Source organism: Bombus terrestris, chromosome 5 (genome assembly GCF_910591885.1).
Source record: "Bombus terrestris chromosome 5, iyBomTerr1.2, whole genome shotgun sequence".
In the NCBI taxonomy this organism is placed as follows: Eukaryota; Metazoa; Arthropoda; class Insecta; order Hymenoptera; family Apidae; genus Bombus; species Bombus terrestris.
The window spans coordinates 815981-839461 of record NC_063273.1 but is presented as its reverse complement, the minus strand read 5'-3'; the positions used below and the strand labels follow the sequence as shown (position 1 = coordinate 839461).

The 23481-nt window shown below is 41.7% G+C and overlaps 1 protein-coding gene across 8 annotated transcripts in view; it reads right to left on the bottom strand.

Annotated features, from left to right (window-relative positions):
* Nucleotides 1-23481, bottom strand: part of LOC100643157 (very low-density lipoprotein receptor) — a 65156-nt gene that overhangs the window by 18692 nt on the left and 22983 nt on the right. For 4 of the 8 annotated variants that reach the window (XM_048405638.1, XM_048405639.1, XM_048405642.1 and 1 more), the window contains 2 exons: nt 15021-15143; nt 484-603 (listed from right to left, as the gene is read on the bottom strand). The exons of 1 other annotated variant lie outside the window; for it this stretch is intronic. In XM_048405638.1, coding sequence (XP_048261595.1) covers nt 484-603; nt 15021-15143 — 243 coding nt within the window. The remainder of the gene's footprint in view (nt 1-483; nt 604-15020; nt 15144-23481) is intronic. 3 more of the 8 variants (XM_048405640.1, XM_048405643.1, XM_048405645.1) reach the window with 1 other exon arrangement.

Here is a 23481-nt window from a genome sequence, read left to right as displayed (position 1 = left end):
AACCGACTATCGAGAAACTTAACGGGAATGGAATCGAAGCAACGTCGAAATTTTGCCGTTTTATCGAGAGCTCATCGTCGGCCGTCTCGTCGGGACACGCGGCAGCGTTTAAAGAGAGAAAAAAAAAAAAAGGAAAGAACGAAAATTTGGCAAAACGTTCGCGGAATTTCAAACTCTATATATTTACTTTGCCTTGGCAATTTATCCGTTTCCGGTGGTCGAGTCGCGGTTTCGCTTTGATGGGAAACGAATTCAACGGTCGAGGGATGCAATTTGCGATTCCAAGACCCTACTACTCCAAGACCCTTTCGCTCTTTTATTCCACCGTGGATAATCCCCGTCTGTCGCTTATGTTCCGTAGTTTTCCCTTAATTTTTTTTTTTTTCCTTTCCTCTTTTATCGCCTTCTCTTTTTCATTTCGCTTCTCCTTGGCTCCTCCCTGGCTCGTTCCAGCGATCAACCTACGACTCATTGACAACTTACTGCGGCAATTTTTCTCGTCCAACCCATCGCTGCAGTCGTGCTGAAGATCACACAGCCAGGTTTTCGGTATGCACCTCCCAGGGCTGCACTCGAACTCCGTTTCGCTGCACTGTTTCGACCCTTTCGATCGCAATCGTTTTATCATTTTTCATTCTCGCAACCATTCTTTCGCACGACCAGTCGCCGTGCGCGCGCGCGAACAGAAGCGAACAAAAGCGAGACGAACCTCGCCAACAATTTATCAGCACACACCAATTTATTAGTCGCGATATTAAACTCGGATCGAGCAAACCTGTTTCCATCTCGCGTTACAACTTTTTGAGAAGGATAACTTTTCTCTCTTTTCTCTACTTTTCTTCTTTCTCTCTCTTCTTTTTTAATCGTAGGAACGAACGTCGGTTCGCGGATAGGTTTTCATATATTAAATTACAAGTCCAACGATAGAACATCTTCCTTTGACGGTTTTAGCGCCTTTCTGACGCAAAATTAAATTTATTTTCAGTTATTTATATACGTACGTGATCTTTGCAAAAGGCTAGAAAAAATGCTAGACAGGACGTTTTAATTTAAGGAAGATGGAACATCGCTCGGACATCCCTCGGATACTCTCTTATTAACCGACAAACTACTTTCTCTCAACTCTTTAACGATTCGCACTATAGAGGGAGAAATATCGATGGCGTATCTATTCGCGCGTGTTTCCTATTTTCCATGGAAAACGATCGATGCTTTTTTCGTGAGAATCGACGTTTTCCGATATTTTTATTCCGCCAGCGTAGCCGACTTCCGGTACACGATACTAAGAAACTTGAAAGAAACAGCGAAGCGTTACATTAACATATTTTTTCGTGTCCCTTCCTTTTACTTTCAGAGACATTTCGCAAATGTGACGCTAGATTTCTCAAATTTCCGGCTAGCGATACGATGTTTAATGACGCGAGATGACAAATTTTCGACAACGATTCAGCGATATATTTCTTTGTTATTACATAATATCGTATAATATTACATATAATATATAATAATATATATACAGATAAAATCTTTGTGCAAAGGGCGTAGGGAGAGGAATAGCGGACAACGAAGACGAATTCGAAGACAACGAAAAATTCGTGAAATAACTTTCCATTTCACGGTATTACCCTAGAAATCATTGGCAGCTCTTTAGAGGATAGCTTTTGAAAAAGGATAAGCGTGCATCGCTAACGAGAACAACGACTTTAAATATTTGAACATTTAGGCAAATTCGTTACTTTCGTTCCTCTACGTCGCGAGTTTTCCAATAATGTCACGCATGGAACGATATCGTCCAAGTAGCTTCATTTTATAAAAGGAGGAATATCTGGCGGTATTTTAAAAAATGAAAAGTAAACGTAGCGATATTACCGCTTTATATAAAATACGAAAGACACGCGGACAAAAATACGACGAGTCCGTTCTTGTTGATTTCCTCTGACATTTATGTCGCTCGGTGGTTAAAGAGTGAAAAAGGGGAAACTCGTCGAAACTGTTTGCCCGATGAAAACACACACGTACGTGTACGCTTCTTTCTCGCCGGTCTTATAGCCATCGGTCTCTTCGCCGTAAAACCGGTATGAAAGAAAAGAGGGAAGAAGCTGCGATCGCTACGATTTAAATATGCATAGGAAAGATCGCATAAAAGAAAATCAGATCCGCTTAGCCGGCACTCGGGAACCGATTAAACTCTAGCAAACCGTTAGATATGGGATATTACAGGTTGTTTAACTTTTTAGCAAAGCTGTTAATTCTAGAACAACGAGCCGCGCAACTTTCCTCTTTGCCCCGAGTACGAGAGTACTCGATAAAGACGGTTTATGGCAGTTAACGCAGGTTGGCCGTATTAACTTGTCATTGGTAGCGTTTCGAAGAGCGATGGAAAATAATTCAACGAATATGTTTTAAGCGGCAAAGATAAAAAGATCTAGTTACGTCCGATGACTAATATACGATGGAACAAAAGTTTCTCTCGTTTCGACGAGGACACGATCAAGCTAATATCAGGCTATAAGGGCAAGGGGGATAAAAATCTAATTGCCATTTATTATCTGTTTTCGTCGTTGTTGGAAATTCTTCCGTGGAAATTAGTTGTACGGTAACGAGAGAGCAGTTAGAGAGGCCCTTTATTATCGTCGCGGACTTGTTCGCGGTGCAACGCAATTTTTCACGTCGCTAGTTATCACGTTATATCTCTTCCGCTGTCGCAAAATCGATACGGTTTCCCGTGCAATTTCAAAGCGAGAGAAATGCGACATCGTTAGCAGATTACAAGCGATGGCGAACGCGGTCCACCGATATGTTTGCCGGATGCGTGCCGGAGGAGAAGTCGGTTCACCCAAATATTCGTTAGCCTTTGACCCGTCGCGTTATCGACGCAACATCATTTGCAATTTCGCGCATCGATCACGCGAATGCTCGCGTTAATCGTTAGCCGATTCCAACAAGCGTTTTATCGCAGTTATTGTAATTATACGAATTATATATAATTTTCAATCGTTATATTCTAATATAGGTGGATAATTTTTAACGAGTTTTTAGAGGAACAACGAATCGTAAATTTTACGTAAAGATTTTATGTTAGGTAGCGAAAAAAGGTCGTGCGGTTTTTTCGTTCTTTCGCAACGATAAAATAACAAACGTATAAACTCGAATTCCAGAAGAGATTGATACGTTATTTTTGTCCCGCTAAGCGTAGTTACATATGCGAATTAACTGTAAATAACGTAGGTAGGTACGCTATGTTTCGAGAATCGAGAGGAACACATCCATCGTCCGTGCGTCGTTGCGTGTTTCATGTGGCTTAAGATTTGGAAAAGTAAAATGATACTTTACTTTGATCGTAGATAAGACGAGGACATACCCGCGTATGAGAATCGATCCAGAATTAAAAGAAAACGAAACGATTTCGTACGTTACAAAATTAAAATTGCTAAATTTCGAAGGGATATCCATTTTCGATCACAGATAGAAAATATCCCGTTTTCCAACCATAAAAATCTCTCGCCTGTAACAGGTTCGAGCGACGAGTATTTTTCCACGCTCTCGCTTATAAATGCAAACGATCGTCTTTAAGTTTATTCGTAACTCAAAGACGTTTCCGATCGTGGAACTGCAAACTCTTTGGATTTTTAAACTAAAACTAAGTAGCTAAAAAAACTAAAAGTATTTCGACGTTTTTTTTTCTCAAACATTCTATGCGCAATCCAGAATATCGCGAGAGAATTCTCTGTATTTAACAACTTTGCGTTTTCTTAATCAACGCTAATAAAAATCAACGGTACAGACCGGAACAACTAGACCTTCGAGAACAAAAAGGCTTGCAGTTTATCGAAGAAAAAGCAACGTGCCGACCGATGTAATTAATCTTCCATAATTCACGTCGTTACGTAACACGACCAGGATTTCTTTTTCAACGACCTACATACGCTGCGTGCGATCCGATTTTTGCCGATATTTTTCCGATTAAAGGAACACCACGTGGCGAAGCGGTAGTTTCACGCAAACATTTTGCACGCGCCGCTAATTCCCTATATTCTCCGATTAATCGTCTCATACGCGAATAACTGGAGCAACCTGGCGATCCTCTTCTCCACCCTCCTTCGTTTATTTTCGCTATTACCCATTTTGTATTTCCTTTTCATTTTTATCTACTTTTTCTCTCTTCCTTTCTTTTCTTTTCTTTTCTTTTTTTTTTTTTTTTTTTCCCTTTATGGACCTACATATCGTATCGTCCGATCGCTCCAGCAACCCCTCCCGCTGTTTCCGCTTTGATTTCCGTCTTTTATCGGTCTCTACGTTTAATTGGCTCTGCGATATTGAAACTGTAGAACGATAGAAAGGGGGTCCACGTCACGGACCGGGCAATTAATATTAAAACCGTACTGTTGCCGCGTAATAATGAACAGCCACCGGGATCCTAGATCGGTAGGCAAAATGGAAACCGATTAATCGATTTCATCGCCACTCGACGTCGCTGGGTATCGCTGCTATCGATTAGACCGCTCGAGAAACGTTCAAGACGTTTGCTCTGCCGCAACGAGCACGAGTCGTGTAAATCGAACGAGCTAAGGCGAATGCTATAGTATCGATGCTTTACCGTTTGCAAATACGTCAGGCCAAGAGGTCGGATAACGAGTTATGAGAAATTATATCTTAACACCGATCGCCTCGACCGGTTTATCGATCCAACGAAAACGTTTATCGCGAGACCCCAACAACGTCTCTCCCATCGAGGAAGGCAACGAGGATTTGTTCGCTCGTACATATAGAACGCGATGTATACGCGATATTTCGTTTGTTTTACGTTTTTCCAATTGTTTTTCTTTTTCCATGTTGCTCGAAAACTCTGTTCAACAACCGGTTAACTGAATTTTGTTTGCTGTGCTCAGAAACTCTTTCATTCACAAAAGTAGCAATTAACAAATGCGTATATGTACCGAGCAGATCGGTTTTAATTTTCTGCGAATTTGTAAATACGCAGCGTTACGTTTCTCTGCCATTTCCTTTTTCGTAGCGTTTCGTAAGCGATATCGCAACGTTGAATAAATTATATAGAGAGATATGTATTATTTTCAATTAATAGATCGATCGATAGATCTTTTTTTTCTTCTTTTCATTTTCTTTATTCCTTTTTTTCTTTTTTTCTTTTTTTGGAAGAGAAATTACTAGTCATTAGCGCGTCTCCCAGTCGACGGTGTAAATTGGCGCAAAAAGCAAAAATTGTCGAAAGCGGCCATCGATTAAATTTGTTTTAACTTTTGCAACTGCAAACGATCTTTCTTCTTTCTCTTTTTTTTCTCTTTTTTCCTTTTTTTATTTTAATTGGAGCAATGCGTTAATAAGTACACCGGTGTGCATCGGTATGTACGATGAAAATATGGACGATTTGGGCGGGGAATTAACTCTCGTCTTTCCTAGTTAACGGATTAATTGACACGGAAGTAAATTTAATTTCGATGTCAAGTTAATTAACGCGTTATCCGTTTGATTGCCTATTGATGCTGATAATGAATGTTTTAACAAACGCCGAAGACACGGTCGATGCATATTTTCGTATTATAGAGCATTTCACGAGCTCTCGTCGTTTCAAGATAACAATTACATACGCAAAATTACCGAATCGCTTTTGTCGTTCCGGTATTATTAGATTTGGAAAATCATCGTCGCAATTATTTTCATCTCACGCGCGTTTCATTTATCGAGTAAACGATCTAAATTAATCAAACATCGACGCTGTGAATTTCTCCGAAAATTTCAACCCTTGCTCAAAAGACCAAAAAAGAGAAACAAAGACGAAGAAAAGAAAATGAGAAAAAAACAGCAAACCATTATCATAATGCGCGCTTTGTGGCTCGAGTCACGTTCGATTTAATTGCTTTATATCGGATAAACTACTTTCACGCTGTTACGCTCTTATTCGAGTACTTATTTCAAAAGCAAGGCGGTACCAAAATAAATATGAAACATAGATTTTAATACGAGTAAATAGAACGTTGATCTTAGCACGACAAAGGAAAAATTTCATTTTATTATTCACCGTACAGGCTACGAAAGATATTTCCGCGCACCTTTATTTTACAACGAAACGTCTTTTTATTACTAGGTTCTACGTTTCGTTTTCGTATCAAGTTTTCGTCGCGTGGAAGAACTACTGGATAACGCGAAATTTAACGTACGTACTCGAACGAGAACGAGGAACAAAGTGGAATGCGTAGCAAACGAACGATACCAAAGAGCATTTTAACGGAAATAAATATACTTTACGTGCGTGTATAGTACTAAGATAGAAAGCGAGGAGAGAAGACGGAGCGTCAAGTTTGGCACGCCAAAGGAAAACTATCGTTTGACCATCTGTGTCTCTCGATTTAAAAAAAAAAAAAGAAAAAATAGGAATGCGCGTGAAAGTAGAAATACCGAGAATAGAGGACAGGAATGCGAGGGAAAATGCAATCTTAAGACAGGGCGTATCGATAGCGGCGCGATCGAAAAAAAAAATGTACATTTTATAGAACGACGTCGAAGAAATATTTGCGAGTCGTTTCAACGACATTACGGGGCTGACTTAACGCACGGCATGCCACTATTCGCGGAAGCTGTGCAACCTTCCGCTCGTAGCATGCACGAAACGAGCGAAGCAGGTGTCGCTGTAACGCTAAGATCGGTAAAACCGACGTAAAATCGATAGAATCGTAAATATATCGATAAAGGAAAATTTGGAATTCTTTGAATCGCCCCAAACGTTAACACGCGTCTCCGGATATGTACGTAAGCGGCAAGCTGTTTATTCTAATCCAAACGAAAACACGCGAATCGTCATCGTGAATCCGAGCTGCAGTCTACACACACGTTGGAATGTCATTATCAAACTATTCCATTAACCACGACGACGACCGCGTGGCGTACAAAGCAAAACCGTACGACGAATAGGAATTTACCCGATCGATCTGTACGGCACGCATCTAGGTCACGCTATCGAGCGTATCGATAGGCGAAACAACGTCAATACCGAACTATTTAATTACAACGATAAAACCGCGTTTGTAATTTAAGCCCGGGGTCAAAGGGTTCGCCGATTATGATATTCTCTCTCTCCCTGCCACTCCGCGATGCTGTACACGTGATCGGTTTTGATCGCAAATCAATCGCGTACACTCTTTCGACTTCCGTGTCAAGATCGCCGCGTAATTCGCCAGCGTAAATTCACGACTCTCCGTAATAACGGAATGTCCAATAACTCTCTGTAAATTCCAACTATCCGAGATTCGAACGCGCGCGAACAACGGACAGCTAGACACAAAAGAGCCGAACGAAAGGTACCGCTGTCACGCTTGATTATGGATCGGCTACTTGTTGAACTATCCGCTCTCGTCGAAATCATCGCCCATACCGTATATACATACATATCTAATATACAGTGGCTGGCGCGCCAGTATTCGAACGTTTGCAGGAACCTTTCGTAAACACATTCATTATTACTAGGATTCGAAAGGTGGTTCGTTTAACATTAACCTTAGCAAGCCCGGTTGAACGACCGGTTTCAAAATTTAATTTAAAATCGTACATTCGTCGTTGTTGCCTTCGTTCGTCCAACTTTTACCTAAATTCTTGTATCAACGAAAATTGAGAGATCGTTTAATCGAATTGTGGATTATGATTCGTTCTTTGCTTTTTCGTGCTGTGTTCGAACGTACGTACAGGATCTGAGAATCTCGTTGTCAAAAATTCTAACGTTATATATCACGATGTTGTAACGTTACGAGTAGCTTACCGAGTGTGAACCAGGTAGAATAAAACGTCCAAGGCTGCTAGAACCGCCAAGATTAACCCTTTCGATGTGAATTCTTTCTTACGCTATATATCAACATCGATGGATGGAACTTTTACCTTACGACGTTCTATTATGGTCGAACAGTGATGCATAGTCCATTCACCGGACTTCGTAATCCACGCGATGAAACACGTCGATCCTCTATCCTTTTATCTCTTTATAAAGATACAGAAAATGTAATAAGATTACGAATAAAATAAAGCCTACGACGTTAATCGATCCAATTTAAAAAAGAGACATTCGATTTGTATTTGCGTTAAGAAGAAGAAGAAGAAGAAGAAGAAGAAGAAGAAGAAGAAGAAGAAGAAGAAGAAAGAAAACGACTACAGAGTGCGTTGAACGTACATAGTTCGCAGCAATGGAATTTCAAATGCATATACACAAATGTATTCATAGACCAAGAGAATGGATTTCGTTTAGCGCATATAGGCGTTCATAAAATCGAAGTGGTTAATGTAGATCACGCGCGTGTTTCTAGTTTCACGTCGTTATAGAGCCAAAAACCGTATTTCGTTGTTATTGCTAATAACTACGTGCCGCGTAGTTGTCCAGTTGGAGATAGAAAAAGCCAAATTTTTTTTATACGCGACAAAAAAAAAAAAGCCAACGCTAGATTTTCCTATTCTTATCACGTCGCTGTTGATCGCAGATCAGCTACTCGTTGACTTCGTAATAAAATAAAATCGTCGAGCGTCATTGGAGGATAAAATAACGTGGAACCCGCATTAATTTTCCATAAATCTAAAGTGCATACACCGCGTACGCATTGATCGCCCTGTTAAACACGCTCTATGATCGATTTTTTCCCTCTCTTTCTCTATTTCTCTTTTTCTTTCTTTCTTTCTTTTTTTCTTCGAACGAAAAAAAGCATCGAAAAGGTTTTCATTACGTAGGTAACTTGATTATAGATCAGCCATCGTACTGGACGTCCTTCGTGGATCAAAATCACCGTGCAATTTCACAGTTTTTCACGATAAATTTAGCATTTAAAATGCCCGCTAATTCTCTCGCAGATACGAAACGTGCTACGTTCACCGTCGCACACGTTCCTCGATAGGACTATCCAGGCTGCATTTTTCATCTTTTTTTCTTTTTTCCTGTTTTTGGATATCCCTCTTTTTCCCCGTATTTTACTCTGCGTTCAGAGTTCAACGAGCTTCCATCGATATTTCTCCGTGCGATCGCGAGAAGAGCAGTCGAAAATATTCGCCTGCAAAAGCGTTTCAAAACTAACGGTAGCTTTCGGTTCGTGCATCAATCCGCTTCACCTGCGCGAAACCGGTCCGAAAAGTTGCACTTTCACATACCTGCTTTCGCGGCGAGGGAATCGCGTTTCAAGGGCCGACCGATGGGCCGACCGAAGGGCCGACCGAAGGGCCGACCGAAGGGCCGACCGAAGGGCCGACCGAAGGGCCGACCGAAGGGCCACTTTTCGGCCGCGTCTCTTTCTTCTTCCCAAAAATCAGTCGCGAGAGAACAGGCTCGCTCGTTCCCACGGCTTGTAAGACTAATTTCAATAATCGATCGATGGACAACAGACTCGTTCTGATTAATTCACGCGACCCGATCGAACGACGCGTAACAAAAGCGACCTTTGCCTTATTCGCGTTTCTCCTCGAGAGCGAAAGAATACTCCGGCACGTTTCGTTTTTGTTCGACGCGTTCCAATTTTTTCAAGCAAAGTATCAGTAAGCAGGTGAAAAATATGGTACGCGTAAGACAAAAGTAGAAATTATTAAACATAGTTAAATTATCCTTGCATTAGACGTGTTCGATTACAAAGTCAGATGAAAAAACCACATATTTCGTTCCATTTTTCACCTTCCTTAATATTCCAAGAACATTAAATCATAGATATCGGTTAACAGACTCGATATCGATTCGGTCGAGGCGACGAAACGGTTAGACCAGTAATTTTTACAAAACGTCGTACATTTATCGTCCATTTTCCAATCTATGTGCTTCTAGCTTCTCACCTTGCGCCTAGATTAGAACACGTTGTTGACCAAAAAAGCGAAACACGCTCGATTCTCAGTCTCTGAATTGTCGCGAGATCAACGGAATTATAAATCGCGTTACGATACTCGTAATATAGAAGCATCATCGATGAAAAATTGGAAAAGAATGTTTTTCCAGAAGATTTTTATCATTCGGTTTACGGTTTCACGAACCGGTAACCCGAAATTAATAACGATAGTAGCTATCGAAGGATAGTAACGATAGAAGGATCGGATATTTTTCGATTTATTTAATAAAGTAGCAGCAAAGTACTTTAATTATCCGAGCTTTGTAACTTGTATCGTTTTACCGTGGCGGTGAAGTATCGCTTTTTAATACCAAACATCGATTTTTCACGCTCTCCGCGTGCTCGGTAAACGACTCTTCTGCTTAACAAAAACAAATAAAAATTGAAAACTGCCGGTATGGTAATCGCGCGTCTCTCTGTTTGCGATCAAGGCACGATCGTGAAAATCGAGGCTTACGCGTGCCAACCGCGTTCTTTCGAAAGAGATGTGCCAAAATTTCAGATCGATACCAATTACGTATTCGCGAATTGTTCGACTTTTTAATCAAGCATCTTTATCGTTTCCAAATTACAGACATTTAGATATTTATATTTTTATCCGAAATTACGATCGAAGGCGTTGTGAACGGTAACTGGAATATCTTAACGAGATACTTTTCGAATATTTCCAAATATTTTTTTTTACACCATGTATACTCCGTACAGCTTTACGCTTTTAAATATCCTATAAACGCATAAATATCCGCGTCTTATCATGCTACGTAAACTCGATGTAAGAAGAGTTTAACGAACGTCTACGTCTACCTGACAGCGGATTGTATGCTTTATAATAAAAAATTAAAAAGCAAATTCAACTCTTGACGAAGGTAACTACGATGCGAAACGTCGAGACGTTTCTTTCAAAAGCTCGCACTCGGAAGCCCTAATTTTCGTAATTGTATAACGAGTGTTGCGAAACTCTCTTTAAAATTCAAAAATGTATATTTCGTAGGAATTTCTCAAACATTAACGCGTTTAACTCGACTCGAACGTAAGGTCGTAACAATGACCTACTTTATCGTAATTTTCATTTGCTCGTTTCCTGTCTCTCGCCGTTAAGAAGCAGTTCCCTAACGTTCGATCGATACTACAGACCGTATAATTCTTCATACCCCTTCTGAGAACAAAAAGGCCATTTTTATCCAAGCAAAACGTACACAACTTTGCATAGCAACGTATCTATTCCCTGATCTATAGAGCAAACGCGCCAACTTTGCAGCGAAATTCTGTCAAATTTTATTTCGATACGTTTGCTCGCGAAAATATTGGAACAGTCGTGGAAACCTCTTGCGAATATATTACGAGCGAGTAATACGAAACGTTTTGAAACTTTGTTAGCACCGTGACGAAACACGACTATCGTCGTTGCGTCGGTAGAGTTTGAAACACGCTTGAAACTATAGCGTTTGACGCGAATAATATATCCGAAAGATCGTAAAAGTATTTAAACGGTTAATTATACGCGTACGTTCGAGCATTATTAAGCGTATTCTAGCATTTTTTTAATATCGACGTTGTACAATATCGGTGAAACTCTGACGCGTTCCTAACGGGCGAATCTCTCGGCTGCGCGAATCGAAATGCAGAGAAAAATGACGATCGAGGCTACATATTATTCTGGAAAATGTACTATTGCTTGGAATTTGCTATCGCTTATATCGTGAACGAATTCGCGAGATATATTAATCTTTCGTATTTTAATCGCACGACGGATCGATGTTTGAATGCTCGACAATCTCGACCAACGTAATCGCGAAAGCCGCGTTTCATTACGATGCCAACGAAATTCCAAAATGTTTTACGTAACGGAATATGAAACGGAAAAATGACATTTCCAATTTTTACAGGACGTAGACGGAATTTCGACGTGTAACGCGTGTAACGGAATCGTAACCGATCGTAATTCGCGGGAAACGAGCTTGAGAAGCGTAATTGGTCGAATAGTTGTAAATAATGGTGATGGAGCGACGATCGCGCGGACAATTACCAAAACGGGAAAGTAATCAGCGGTGGCGCGCACCGTTTCCCCGCATTTACATACCAGCCCATTATAATTGAATATTAATTATCGTGGATGGATATATGTCGTGGCTGGAAATGCACGAGCATGAATATTAATTCGGTATTTGCCCGACGAAATCAGAACGAGCCGTTGTTATTATTAATAACGCGATATCGCGCAACGATCTACCTCTGGAAAATAATAAAATATATATTTATACATACGAACAAAATATACAAACACACAGATGCAAGACATAGCGAGATATATACGGAGCGTAAAATAGTACGATAAGAATTATATGAAACGCGCTAATCGCATCGATGCGAGATGGTTTATCTGAATCCATGAAACGGCAACATCTCTCTCTCTCTCTCTCTCTGTGTGTCTTCCTCTTTCTCAGGGACCAACCGATATTTGAACAAAACACGCGCGCACGTGTGCCACGGTCGAAATAATTCTCTGTTTACCGATACGATTTACTTCCACAAATAATTTCGCCGTTAAACGTAACGAACCAAGTTTTCTTGCGCGCATCCAGACGCAGCTAACGTGCATGCGCATATATCGTACGTATGTATACTCTGGCTCAAAAGTCTCGAGACATTTGCTTCTAATATTTCGATAATTTCGATAATTTCGATAATTCGCCTGGAGTATGTATTTCAAGCTGCACGCGTGTTCCAACAAAATCGTTGGCATACCGATATTAATTCCAAATTACACGCCATTTCTCGTTACCTTCGTTACGCGCTTTAATTTCTGCGATCCTGCGATCGGCATAGCGACCGCCCCGAGACTTTTGTTCCGAGGTGTACGTACAGCGGCTCGCGAAAGTATTCCGGCACTTGCTACGGAAAATTTTTATGGCTATATCACGCGCATTGTACGAAACGGTTTGAAATTTCCTTGGCATTGCAACGAGACACGACCTATCGTCATCGTGGCAGCATAAACGATTCGAAACCAATCCGAAAATATATAGAAAAATTGCCAGACATTTCTCGTAAACGTACGCTTACTGGAATATACGACAAACATACTTGTCATAAAAAAACTTGGTATATACGATATACGGTATACGATCGCGAAATATCGCCGTTTCTTGACGTAACAAATAATTACGAATACTTTGGTAATGTTTGCGAAGGGTATGCTTGCGATGTCTCGTAGCTTCCATCGTATATACGGTTCGAGATTGGTTTCAGATTTTATCGATATAACGCAGTCGTGTCGCTTTAGAGAGCCAACGAGATTTCAAAATATCTTGTACGACAAATACCTAAAAAATCTCTAAGAGCGTTCGAATACTTTCGACGGACGTTTGTCGGACACTATACGTACAAAGCTACGTATACATACGCGTAATATATATGTATTCTTTTTTAGCCGGTTTCATTCGCGAACAAATGAGCTTAGAGCGCAACCGGGGAAACAAAATTCATTCGTATCGTTCCATTAAATACTTTGCACGGACGTGTAAGCGCGTGTGCGTTGGTTGGCGTTGCGAATTAAATACGAAAATGTAGAAATTTAAAAATTCTGGGAGCTCCACAGCTGTCCCCGGTTGCGCGTGCTTTTTAGCCTGTGCAACTCGAAACGATCTTCGTTTACTTTGGCCACGACAAAAAATATAGATATCACTAGGATAGAACGAGTCGATAACAATTAACGAAAGTCGTAACGACGAGAAAAGATTAAAATTGCGAATACGCGTAAAAGAGAGAGTTATTGGCTAGTGGAATTTGTCGAAAAGAATAGACAGAGATTAATAATAACTTACACGCTCGATGGTAATATGAAAAACGTAATGAAAAAAGGGAGCGATCTCGTGAAAGACTCTGGTCAGGGTTATCTTAAAATAAACGCTCGCGCATTTAATTTTCATAAATAAACGTGGTCGATTGCTCGTTAAAGGTTGCGACTATTACGCGATAAATAAAAGCCAGTCGTTAAGCCACATCGACGAGTCTAACTTTCTTCGACGTTTACGTTTCCTGCGACTTCTACGACCGTCGGCTTCGGTCCGTTTCGGTTTCCAGCGAAATCATAACGATGAATCTTTTAAAGGAAAAACGTTAAGACCGCCGAGCAACGATATTTCGCACCTACGAAACGTTCTCGTCTTGGTGGAAAGCCCGTTGCTCGACTTTACAAACTCCACCAGCCAACCCAAGTTCGTACTCACGTAATTCCGAGACAGTCTACGATTAATATAGCTGACTCCGGTTCGTGTAATTAATATCGCTGCAGGGTGTAGATCGTACATTCTGCAACGTGGTTCCAACGTTCATCGCCGAGTATCGCGACCATATATTCGGAAGAAAGGAATTTACCTTGCGTACCTGTACCGGTATAGGCTATCGAGATCTCAACGACGAGAGCAAAGGGGAACGATCCGATGGCCGATGCGAACAAATTGCCGGGCAAGTTGCTTGGAAAACGAAAAAAGCGAACGCGAGTAACGAAAACGAACTTGGAACGAATATTTTCTTTCGGATCGGCTCGACCGACAGCGCAAAAACATTTACTCGACGAAAAAAACTATATCGATCGAGAAACGTTTGATCGAAATCGTACGGCGATCGCGTTCTCTGTTTACCTTCGGTATATAAATGCGACCTTAATCCTTGATCCATCCACGGTCTCCGAATTTTTATATCCGACGAAAGAACGTACTTGCGACGTACTTTTTAAGGGAACTTTTTATCGCGAAATTAGAGCAAGAAACCTCGGGGTATTTTCCTTGGGAGCTCGTTAACGATAAAAAATGATCGGGCGGAAAGAAAGAAGAAGGAAGAAAAGAACCACGGAATAAGGAAAGAGAAATATGGGAAAAATCTTTGCGCGAAAATATTCTCTTAAAACCGTCTGAAAATCTCGCGATCTACACCCGGAATCTGAAAATCCTCGCAATTCCATTGTCAGCTTGCATGGCCGCGTAATTGAAAATCATTTCGAGTCGAATTTATTCCGGCCATAATCATCGTATCGTTGCTAAAAACTAACTACGACACAGAGAGGAAATGGAATCGTTCCATCGAACAAGATAGAAGAAGAAAAAGAAGACGAAGAATACGAAGAAGGAAAGAAAAAAAGAAGAGAACGTAACGACAAGTACTTACTGCAGATAGTCGGATCCTCGTCAGAGCCATCGTAACAGTCATCCTCGCCGTCGCAGTGCCAGGTTCCGGGTATGCACTTTCCGTTGGTGCACTTGAACTCCGAGTCGGTGCACTTGTGCTGACCTGTAAGCGCACGTTCGTAGTCGTTATGATAATCGTCGCCGATGGCCGATACGAGATGTACGACGCACGCCAATCGGAGCAATAGCAACAACGGCAGCAGCGTGCACGTGCATCGGGGCGCGTCGTTGAAAAGACGCATCGATGTTCCAGGGAACCGCATGCTCTCGCGAGAATGTGCGCTTTACCAGTCCCTTTTTCAGTCGTACGAAGCGTACACGAACATTCGCGTGTATCCCGTGTATCACCGTGAAGAGGGGAGAGACAGAGCGGCACCACGGTTCTCGACACCTTCGCAGCCGCTACTTTAATCGCTGATCCAATATAAAAGCTTTCAACGCGCAACGCTTTACGAGGCCCTTTTCTCGCCCCTGCGTATGTACTGCAAAAGGTTCCGCTGTTGTACTCCGCTGCCAGCTTCTCTCTCTCTCTCTCTCTCTCTCTCTCTCTCTCTCTCTTCTTTTTCACCCTTTCCTCTCTTCGTTAATATCGCAACGGCAGAAAATCGTCCGTCGATCGTTTTATCGCGGCTCACGGAGTTTCGAGCGTTACGCGAAACGGCCGATAAAACGCCGTATACGCGATTACCGCGGCGGCGAAACTATGCCAGGTCGAGCCAGCGAGGCAAAAGTAGCAGATAGCACCGAAACACCGGGACCATCTATTCAGAGCATCTTTCGAGCTTCATCGGCTTTCGTATCCCTGCGAACCGACGAAAATCCTTTTCGCCCACCCGAAAAACCCGCACCCGCCGCTCCGCAGAGATCTCAGCGAAATCACAATACTCTTATCCCCCTTCTCTCGCCTCTTTTCTACCCCGGTCTGGCCACCGATTTACCGCCACCAAACCACCTTCCGGATCTCCGACCAAACAATCGTCCGTGAAACGATTTTCCAATAAATCGACTCTCTTCGTCCAGGCTCCTACCGTCCCACAGAGGCCAAAGATTTCTCTTTTCAACCGCAAGTATCTTCCATATATATCTATATCTCCTTGCTCCGCTCTCGCGTTTTCTTATCTTTCTTTTTTCCCCGTACTCGGTCGAGATCACTGGACGACGGTCTGGGGAACACGGAAACGAGGAACGACGAAGGAAATAGGGGTGGAAAAAGGTTGGAAACTGGGCAACGACGGCAGGAAACTCGCGAAAAGCTCTCCCGTTGCTCTGTGCACCACTTGCGGCTCAGTGGACGACGCGGTTACGACGCGGTTACGACGCGGTTACGACGCGGTTACGACGCGGTTACGACGCGGTTACGACGCGGTTACGACGCGGTTACGACGCGGTTACGACGCGGTTGCGACGCGATCGCCCTGATCGCCTAACGCGACAAACAGATAAAGAGGGAAAAGAAAAAAATAATCGACACGATTCGGCCGACGATTCGAAGCGATTTCAAACAACGAGACCACCGCGAGAAAGACGACGATGCACTCGCGCTGACGGCTGCGGATGCTGTAAGCCAGCGACCGAGTAAAGGGGCCCCTATATATGGGCCTGAGGACAGCCACGCCGATATAGATGTAGAACGCACGCACACGAATCTGCCGCGTAGGGAGAACGAACGACGAGCACCAGCGACCAACGAGACGCGATTATCGTTGCTTTTCGTCTGGTCTAACGGAAATTTGTTAGGCGCGATTTCGCTGAATCGGGAAGCGTCGAGGCGGCGCGTAAGATCAAGGACACCGACGAGACCGATCATCGCAAACCGTAACGAATAATAACGCGACGAAACTGTTACAACGATCCACGCAATCCTGCCAGGTTACAGCGTCAGAATGGCGTTCGCGTCTCGCGGTGAGAGGGCTAATGCGTCTCGGCCTGGCGCGAACCACGCACAGTCTCCGTTTCATAATAAAATTGTACGTAGTATAATCGTACGATCGATTGTCTAGACAAGTCGTTGGATATCGCGTTAGAAAGTTTTCAGTTTCTATGAAATCGAACGTTCCAGAGAGACCACGTATTTATCTATATCGTACGCAATGGTTCGCCAAACTGTTTCGACATTTATCCTTTATTTTATTTCTATGTATTGTATATTCTATATATTTATGTAAACTCTTCCCTCTCAAACGTATCGATCGTTATATATAGGATACTCGTTAACGTTTCGTGAATTTCTTATCTATCGTGAAAACCCAAAGTACCGTCAAAATACGTCCTTCGTTTACGTTAAACTTAAAAAGATATATACTCGCGTAAACGTATACTTGACGTATAGCAAAATATTTTCCGTAAAACGCGTAATACAGACGAATGCGAGTACGGATAAATCAGATAAACGGAACAAAAATACAGAGAGAAAAAGCGGAGGAACGGATCGTTATAGAGCGAAACGTATTCTGAATATGATTTACGTCAATGATATTTGTATACGGACTTTCGTTTATCGCGCGGTTTACGCCGCGGAAGAAGAGGGCGAACATTTTGACGATTTTTGTAAATCTTTGGTCTCGCGATCGCTTCGCTCCATCCGTCGTTTGTCGCTCGAATTTCGCAACGAATATAACGAATATTAATCTTTGATCGAGACGTTTAGAAAGCACGTTGGTCAACTTCGTAGACTGAAAAATACGCTGATATTGCAAATATTCTTCTTTAATCTGTCATCTATTAATAAAACTCGACGGTTTTACGAATAAGCGAAACTTGCAGAAAAATATCAATTACTCGTAGAAAATAGAGAAAAATACACTTATCTAACGTACGTAACGTATAAAGAAATCGTACGACGACCATTACAACGGTGAAAAAAAAGAACACGTTTTATCCTTATTCGATGTTCAAATTCGTCGTAGATTGGAAGGTTAGATTTACAGAGTACCTAAATACCAGTATGCTAACTTCGTATATCCTGTCCTAAGTCTATTTAATACCACTTGTTAATACTCCATTCACAGTTGAACTTTATTTCCACTGAAACTCGCGTTGGTCGTATTTGAATCAAATTTTGCTGATGTTCTGCGAGCAGGAATTAGATTCTGAAACCGTAACCTTACGGTATTTGGTTAGGAAAAAACGCAATTGCTAAATTCCTGTCGCGTTGATTCTTTTTAAACCGCCTCGAACAACCGACCAGTTTACAGGGAAAACGATATAAACGTATGAAAATAATCGACTTGGATCTAATTTTAAGCTAGGAGATGAAAAAAATATCACGGTGGCTGTAAAAAGGATTCGTACGTTGATATCCTTATTTTCCACTGAAACGCGTGTTTTCATCGAGTTGCGCGATTCCTTCTCGCGGCATACAATTTTTCTATTTATGCGACAGTAGTACCGAACGATACGAAATTTAATATACCGTTATAAATATAATACGTACAATGGCGGAAATAACTTTTCCATATAACGAAACTTTTATACGTACGACTGACGCGTTTGATTCGTAAAAAATGTTTTACATATTCTTTACGATAGGAATACGTTATATCGCTTAATTGTACGAAAGTACACGATATATTCTCGAGTCAAACACGATCCACTGCGGTGGACGTTTCGCTTCAATTTCCCGTGATAGCGAACGTTTTAAACTTTGGCGGAAAAAAAATTTGCGTAGTAGAAACGATAAAAACGCGTTATAATAGATATTCAGAAAATCTTGAAAATTGAAAACGGAATCCTCTAGATAAACGCGTGTTCTATAGTTCGTTTCCTCTATTCGTCTCGTTTCGTTCTTTCTTGCTTCTTTTTTTCCAAACAAAAAAAGGAAAAAAAAAAAAAAGAAAAACGCTCTCGTACCACGTTCCTATCGAACCCTCCGGATAACAGAGAAACATCGGCAAAGAAATATTTTCGTTCGTCGAACGAAAGTTTGATTTTCCATTTAGGCTATCGTATGGCTATCTACGAGAAGGAATTAATCGACCAATTATCTCGGCGATTCGAGTACGTTCGAGTACGTTCGAGTACGTTCGAGTATCGTTCACGATTTCACCTTTTTTCCCGGTTGGCCAATGCTCTAGTTCGATTTATAGTTGCGCGACATCCGAGAACCTATGGAAGTTGAATTACCTATTTAGGCTGAACCCAGATACGCCGACTTGTCGGCTAAGCTGGCGCGAGTCGCGTTTGGCCTCGAACAGAAGTGCTCGAGAGACGTGGCTAAAAACCAACGACCGGATGAAAAAAAATTCCGATATTAAAATCTGATATTAAGCTCGGGAGGAGCACCGAGAGAAACGCTTGAACGAGGCACGCACACACACACACACACAGAGAGAGAGAGAGAGTTTGAAACAAACTGGAAGGGAACAAAGCGAAATGAAGTCGCACGCGAATTTCAAGGGGCTCGTTCCGCGATTTTTCCGTTCGTTTCATTGAATTTTAAAGAGCACTGCTGTGCCACGGTTAAAATACGATCGGCTCGATGACAACACCGGACTACGATACTTTATCGTTTGCGCATTTCTGGCGCCAAACATCCATAGCGAACAATCCGATTTTTTGTTTCTCGGCCATCGATCAACGTACCAGGCTATTTAAAAATACACGGACATAACTCTAGAGACGAATCGACCGGACGAGAAGAGGAAAGAAGGTTCGTTCGAACGTACGAGCTTGTCACGAGTCGAATTAATCGACCGTGCTTCTTTTAAATTTTGAATAATTTGCCACTAATATCGAGTTACAAGCTCGATCGATCGTCCAGCTCGAAGCTCCGATTCACCAGCTGGAATTTTATCTGCCAAATAAATACGTGCTTAAAGTTTTCGATAGACGACGTTGAATTGATCAAACGTATTCGGTGGTCGATCAACTCGAACGAATGGAAAAGTCTATAACGCGAGACGTTCGTTCTTTCACGAAGAAAATTTGTCCGATCGTAGAAGCATAGATTCGAATTGATCGGGATTTTTCACTTTGATTCGGAGACTAGGAAACAACTCGCAGATTACGACAAATCACGCGATAACGGTACATGTACGTGTTAAACGACTAATTCGACGAATATAGATACAGAGATACGTAGAAAGCGAAGAAACGATACGAATACGCGAGTTCGTCATTTGTAAATCACGTGATAGTACAATATAGTATAATATATATTTGTTTGGAAGTTTGTATCAGAGACAAAAATACTCGGTCGAAAGAGTTTCTGCGAAGGCAGTCGAGCCACTGATGCAACGCAAAAGCAGCTTTAACTCGAAAATAAGGTCATATCAGATATACGTTTATATGAATTTTTCCTCTTATTTAAGTAGACGTAATAATTTACCCCTGAAGCTATGCCACGATACGTATTTAGTCGCCACTTTTATCTGCCAATGGAACGGAAAAATCGCCGTTGCACAATCGGCAATCGGCAATCGGCCAGAGAGCAGATCGAACCGGAATCCAGGAAGTCGGACTGGCGCAAAAGTAACTACGTAATTGGCCACGCGTTAAATCGCATCGCATTAGGGTCCACGTGATCCGTCCACGTTTTATCGACGATACGGAGAAGCCGTTGAAACTTGCCACGACGAGGGAAAGAGAAATCGCCGAAGGAAAATTCGCTTAACCCTACCGCGACCTTCGAGTCTTTTTATTTTCAGTCGCGCTTTCATTTCCAACAACGTTCGATCTGTAAATAGCACCGGACCGAATATCGAAAACGTGTTTGTTCGTATTTTTTTCAAACTCGGACAATCTGTTAACGATGGAAGAAGAGAAACGAGTGAGAATCGGACAGAGAGTGGACGAGAACGTGGTACGAGGATTCGTCCGTTCGCACAGCTGGTTCTACGGGCTAAGAAGATACGCAACTTTGGATACAACGAGCGTCTAAAATTCGCTACCTCCTCGCCATTAAATTCGCCTTACGCGGCAACTCATGAAAAAGATTAGCATTTTATTTCGGAACGTATCGCGTTCATTTCTCGTCGCACAGCTATACGATAGAATGGCGATTTTTATCGAAAACGCGATACGTGATTCACCCGGTTTACCCCGTTTAACATAAAGAAATACACGATACAACGAATGTCGAACGCAAAAGCGCTGACCACGCAAAATCTACCAAGACGCAGAATAGAGTACGTCGATCGTTCGTCGATCCGGCAGAAAAATACGTTTCCGCGTGCCTTTGATAAGATAATGCGAGACGAATGAACGGGGAAACAGCGAAAATCAAAGATGAAGTTTGATATTTATTCTGCGACGCTTTGTTAATCTTCGCGAGAAGTAAACACGATACGAGCGAAGGTATCGGGTTGCTCCTTTTTTCTTCTACGTCTATTGAAAATTACACGATCGATAGACGTGATTTTTACGAAAATGCAATTAAAACGCTATTATCGAGCGGAATATACCGGGCAATACGAGTAATTCTCCAGTCACGATTGAAATCTGCGATAGCTATGATCCAGCGGGAAAAATAATATTTTCAATCTCGGTCGCAGCAAACATTAAATCCCTTCGTTCGTTTTAAAAGCCGACGTTTATTTTAGCGTTTTTAACGAAAATAGCGCTATTTAAACGCTTATTTTATTTCATATCGCGAGACTCTTTGTCCAAATATACGTGTGCGCGCGTGTAAGTAACGACAGGTAAGTATAAAAATGTCCATCATTCGAATAAATTATTACGGTCAAGTAGGTTCGAAAAATATATTTGGATAGAAATAGCTTTAAAAAATCGATCCTTTTTTTTTATACTCAGCCGGGTGTGCGTATATCAGCTTAAACGATTCGACAGGCGAATAGCGTAAGAGACGTCCGCGTTCCGTCGTCGACCGCCCCATCCACTTCCTGTTTCCTCGTACGCCGCTTTTTCACTTCAAGAGGCGCGTCGACCGTTTCTTGCACGCTCGTCCCTACCAACGCGATTTCACTTTCGAGTCATCGCGCGATCGAACGAATCTACCGTAAGTTGCCTATTCCCGCTTCGACGTCTTTTTCCTGCCGTCTTCTCCTTTATCTCGCGTCGAAAATATATTTCCTTCTTCGAGCTTTTGTTGTCGCAGTGATGGAGAAATAATGATTCGTAATGCGATTGTCCGTTCCGTTCCTCGTCTATTCACGCGGGACAACGCGAAAATCATTTCGTGGAATTAAACCTTTTAACGTTGTTGTTTAGACATCGACGTCTGCATCTTCGAGATAAAGCATCGACGACGTTGGCATTTTGACGAAAATTTGACACTGACATTTCGCCCGGAAAAATGAAATATTTTCGCAGAATTTTACAGAAAGAACCGTACACCGGAATTGTACGCGGAATATGTTTGCAAAATTTCACGCTAAAAATAGCGCCGCGACGTTACGATGGTACGAATTCACGCAGCCTGTTGTGCATAAATTTCTATACCCGTTTCCACGCATATTTTTCGAAATAGCGTTTATCTTTTTCCCCTTTTTTTTAAACAAATTACCGATAAAAACACCATGGAACTATTAAACCGACGTAAAAAAAAAAAAGGCCGATAGTTGTTTTACATTCAATTATCTTTATACTTTTTAATATCTTTGCGCGATCTGTCGTAAAACTTTTTTGATATCTCTGCGGTTCTTTTTCTCTTTTTTCTCTTCCTTTTTCGTTTTCTTTCTTTCTTTCTTCCTTTTTCGGTATATAAAAAGGATCGTATTTTCCGGGGGAAAAATCGCGACTGGAATCTCGCATAACCGTTATTTCGCGAGGGAAAAAAAAAAAATATTTTTGTAGTCGCCTGCAACAAACATCGGATCTGTTGGTATATCTGAAAAATCAAATCACTTTTTCCGTTCAGTTACAAACGATACAGAATTTACACCTTACGCTGCAAGCTTCTACGGTTCCGGCGTTATTTCCCCATATTTTTTCATCAAATTTATACGATCGTTACAACATCTATATACACGACCGTTCGAACGATAAAAAGTTTAATTTAAAATTCCATTAGTTTCGTCGGGAAAAAATCTCAACGATAGATATACCTTTTACCATCCTACAGATAGGTGTATATGTCGTCCCTTAATCCCTTATAATCGCACGAGTCGATTTGGCCCGATTCGATTCGCGTACCAGGTATCTTTCCGATCGATATCGGTCCATTATTCGACGATGCGAATTTTCAAATCGAAACGTTTCCCCGTTAAAATCCGTTTCATTCTCCTTGTCAAAACTTGTAATTCGATCTCGTGAAATTACGTGGAAAATAAATTTCGTAAAATTTTAACCCCTTTAGACTACGATACCTTTGGTCATCGCTGTACACGAAAGTATCCTACGACGAGGATCCTACTCGAATGCCTTGAAAAATTTAACAATTTTTCACAGTAAAACGTGCCTATTTCTCGGCCGATATCGCGATATTCACGCGTTCGAATATCTTCGCGTCGTCCGCCACGAAACTCGACCACGATGCGCCGCAA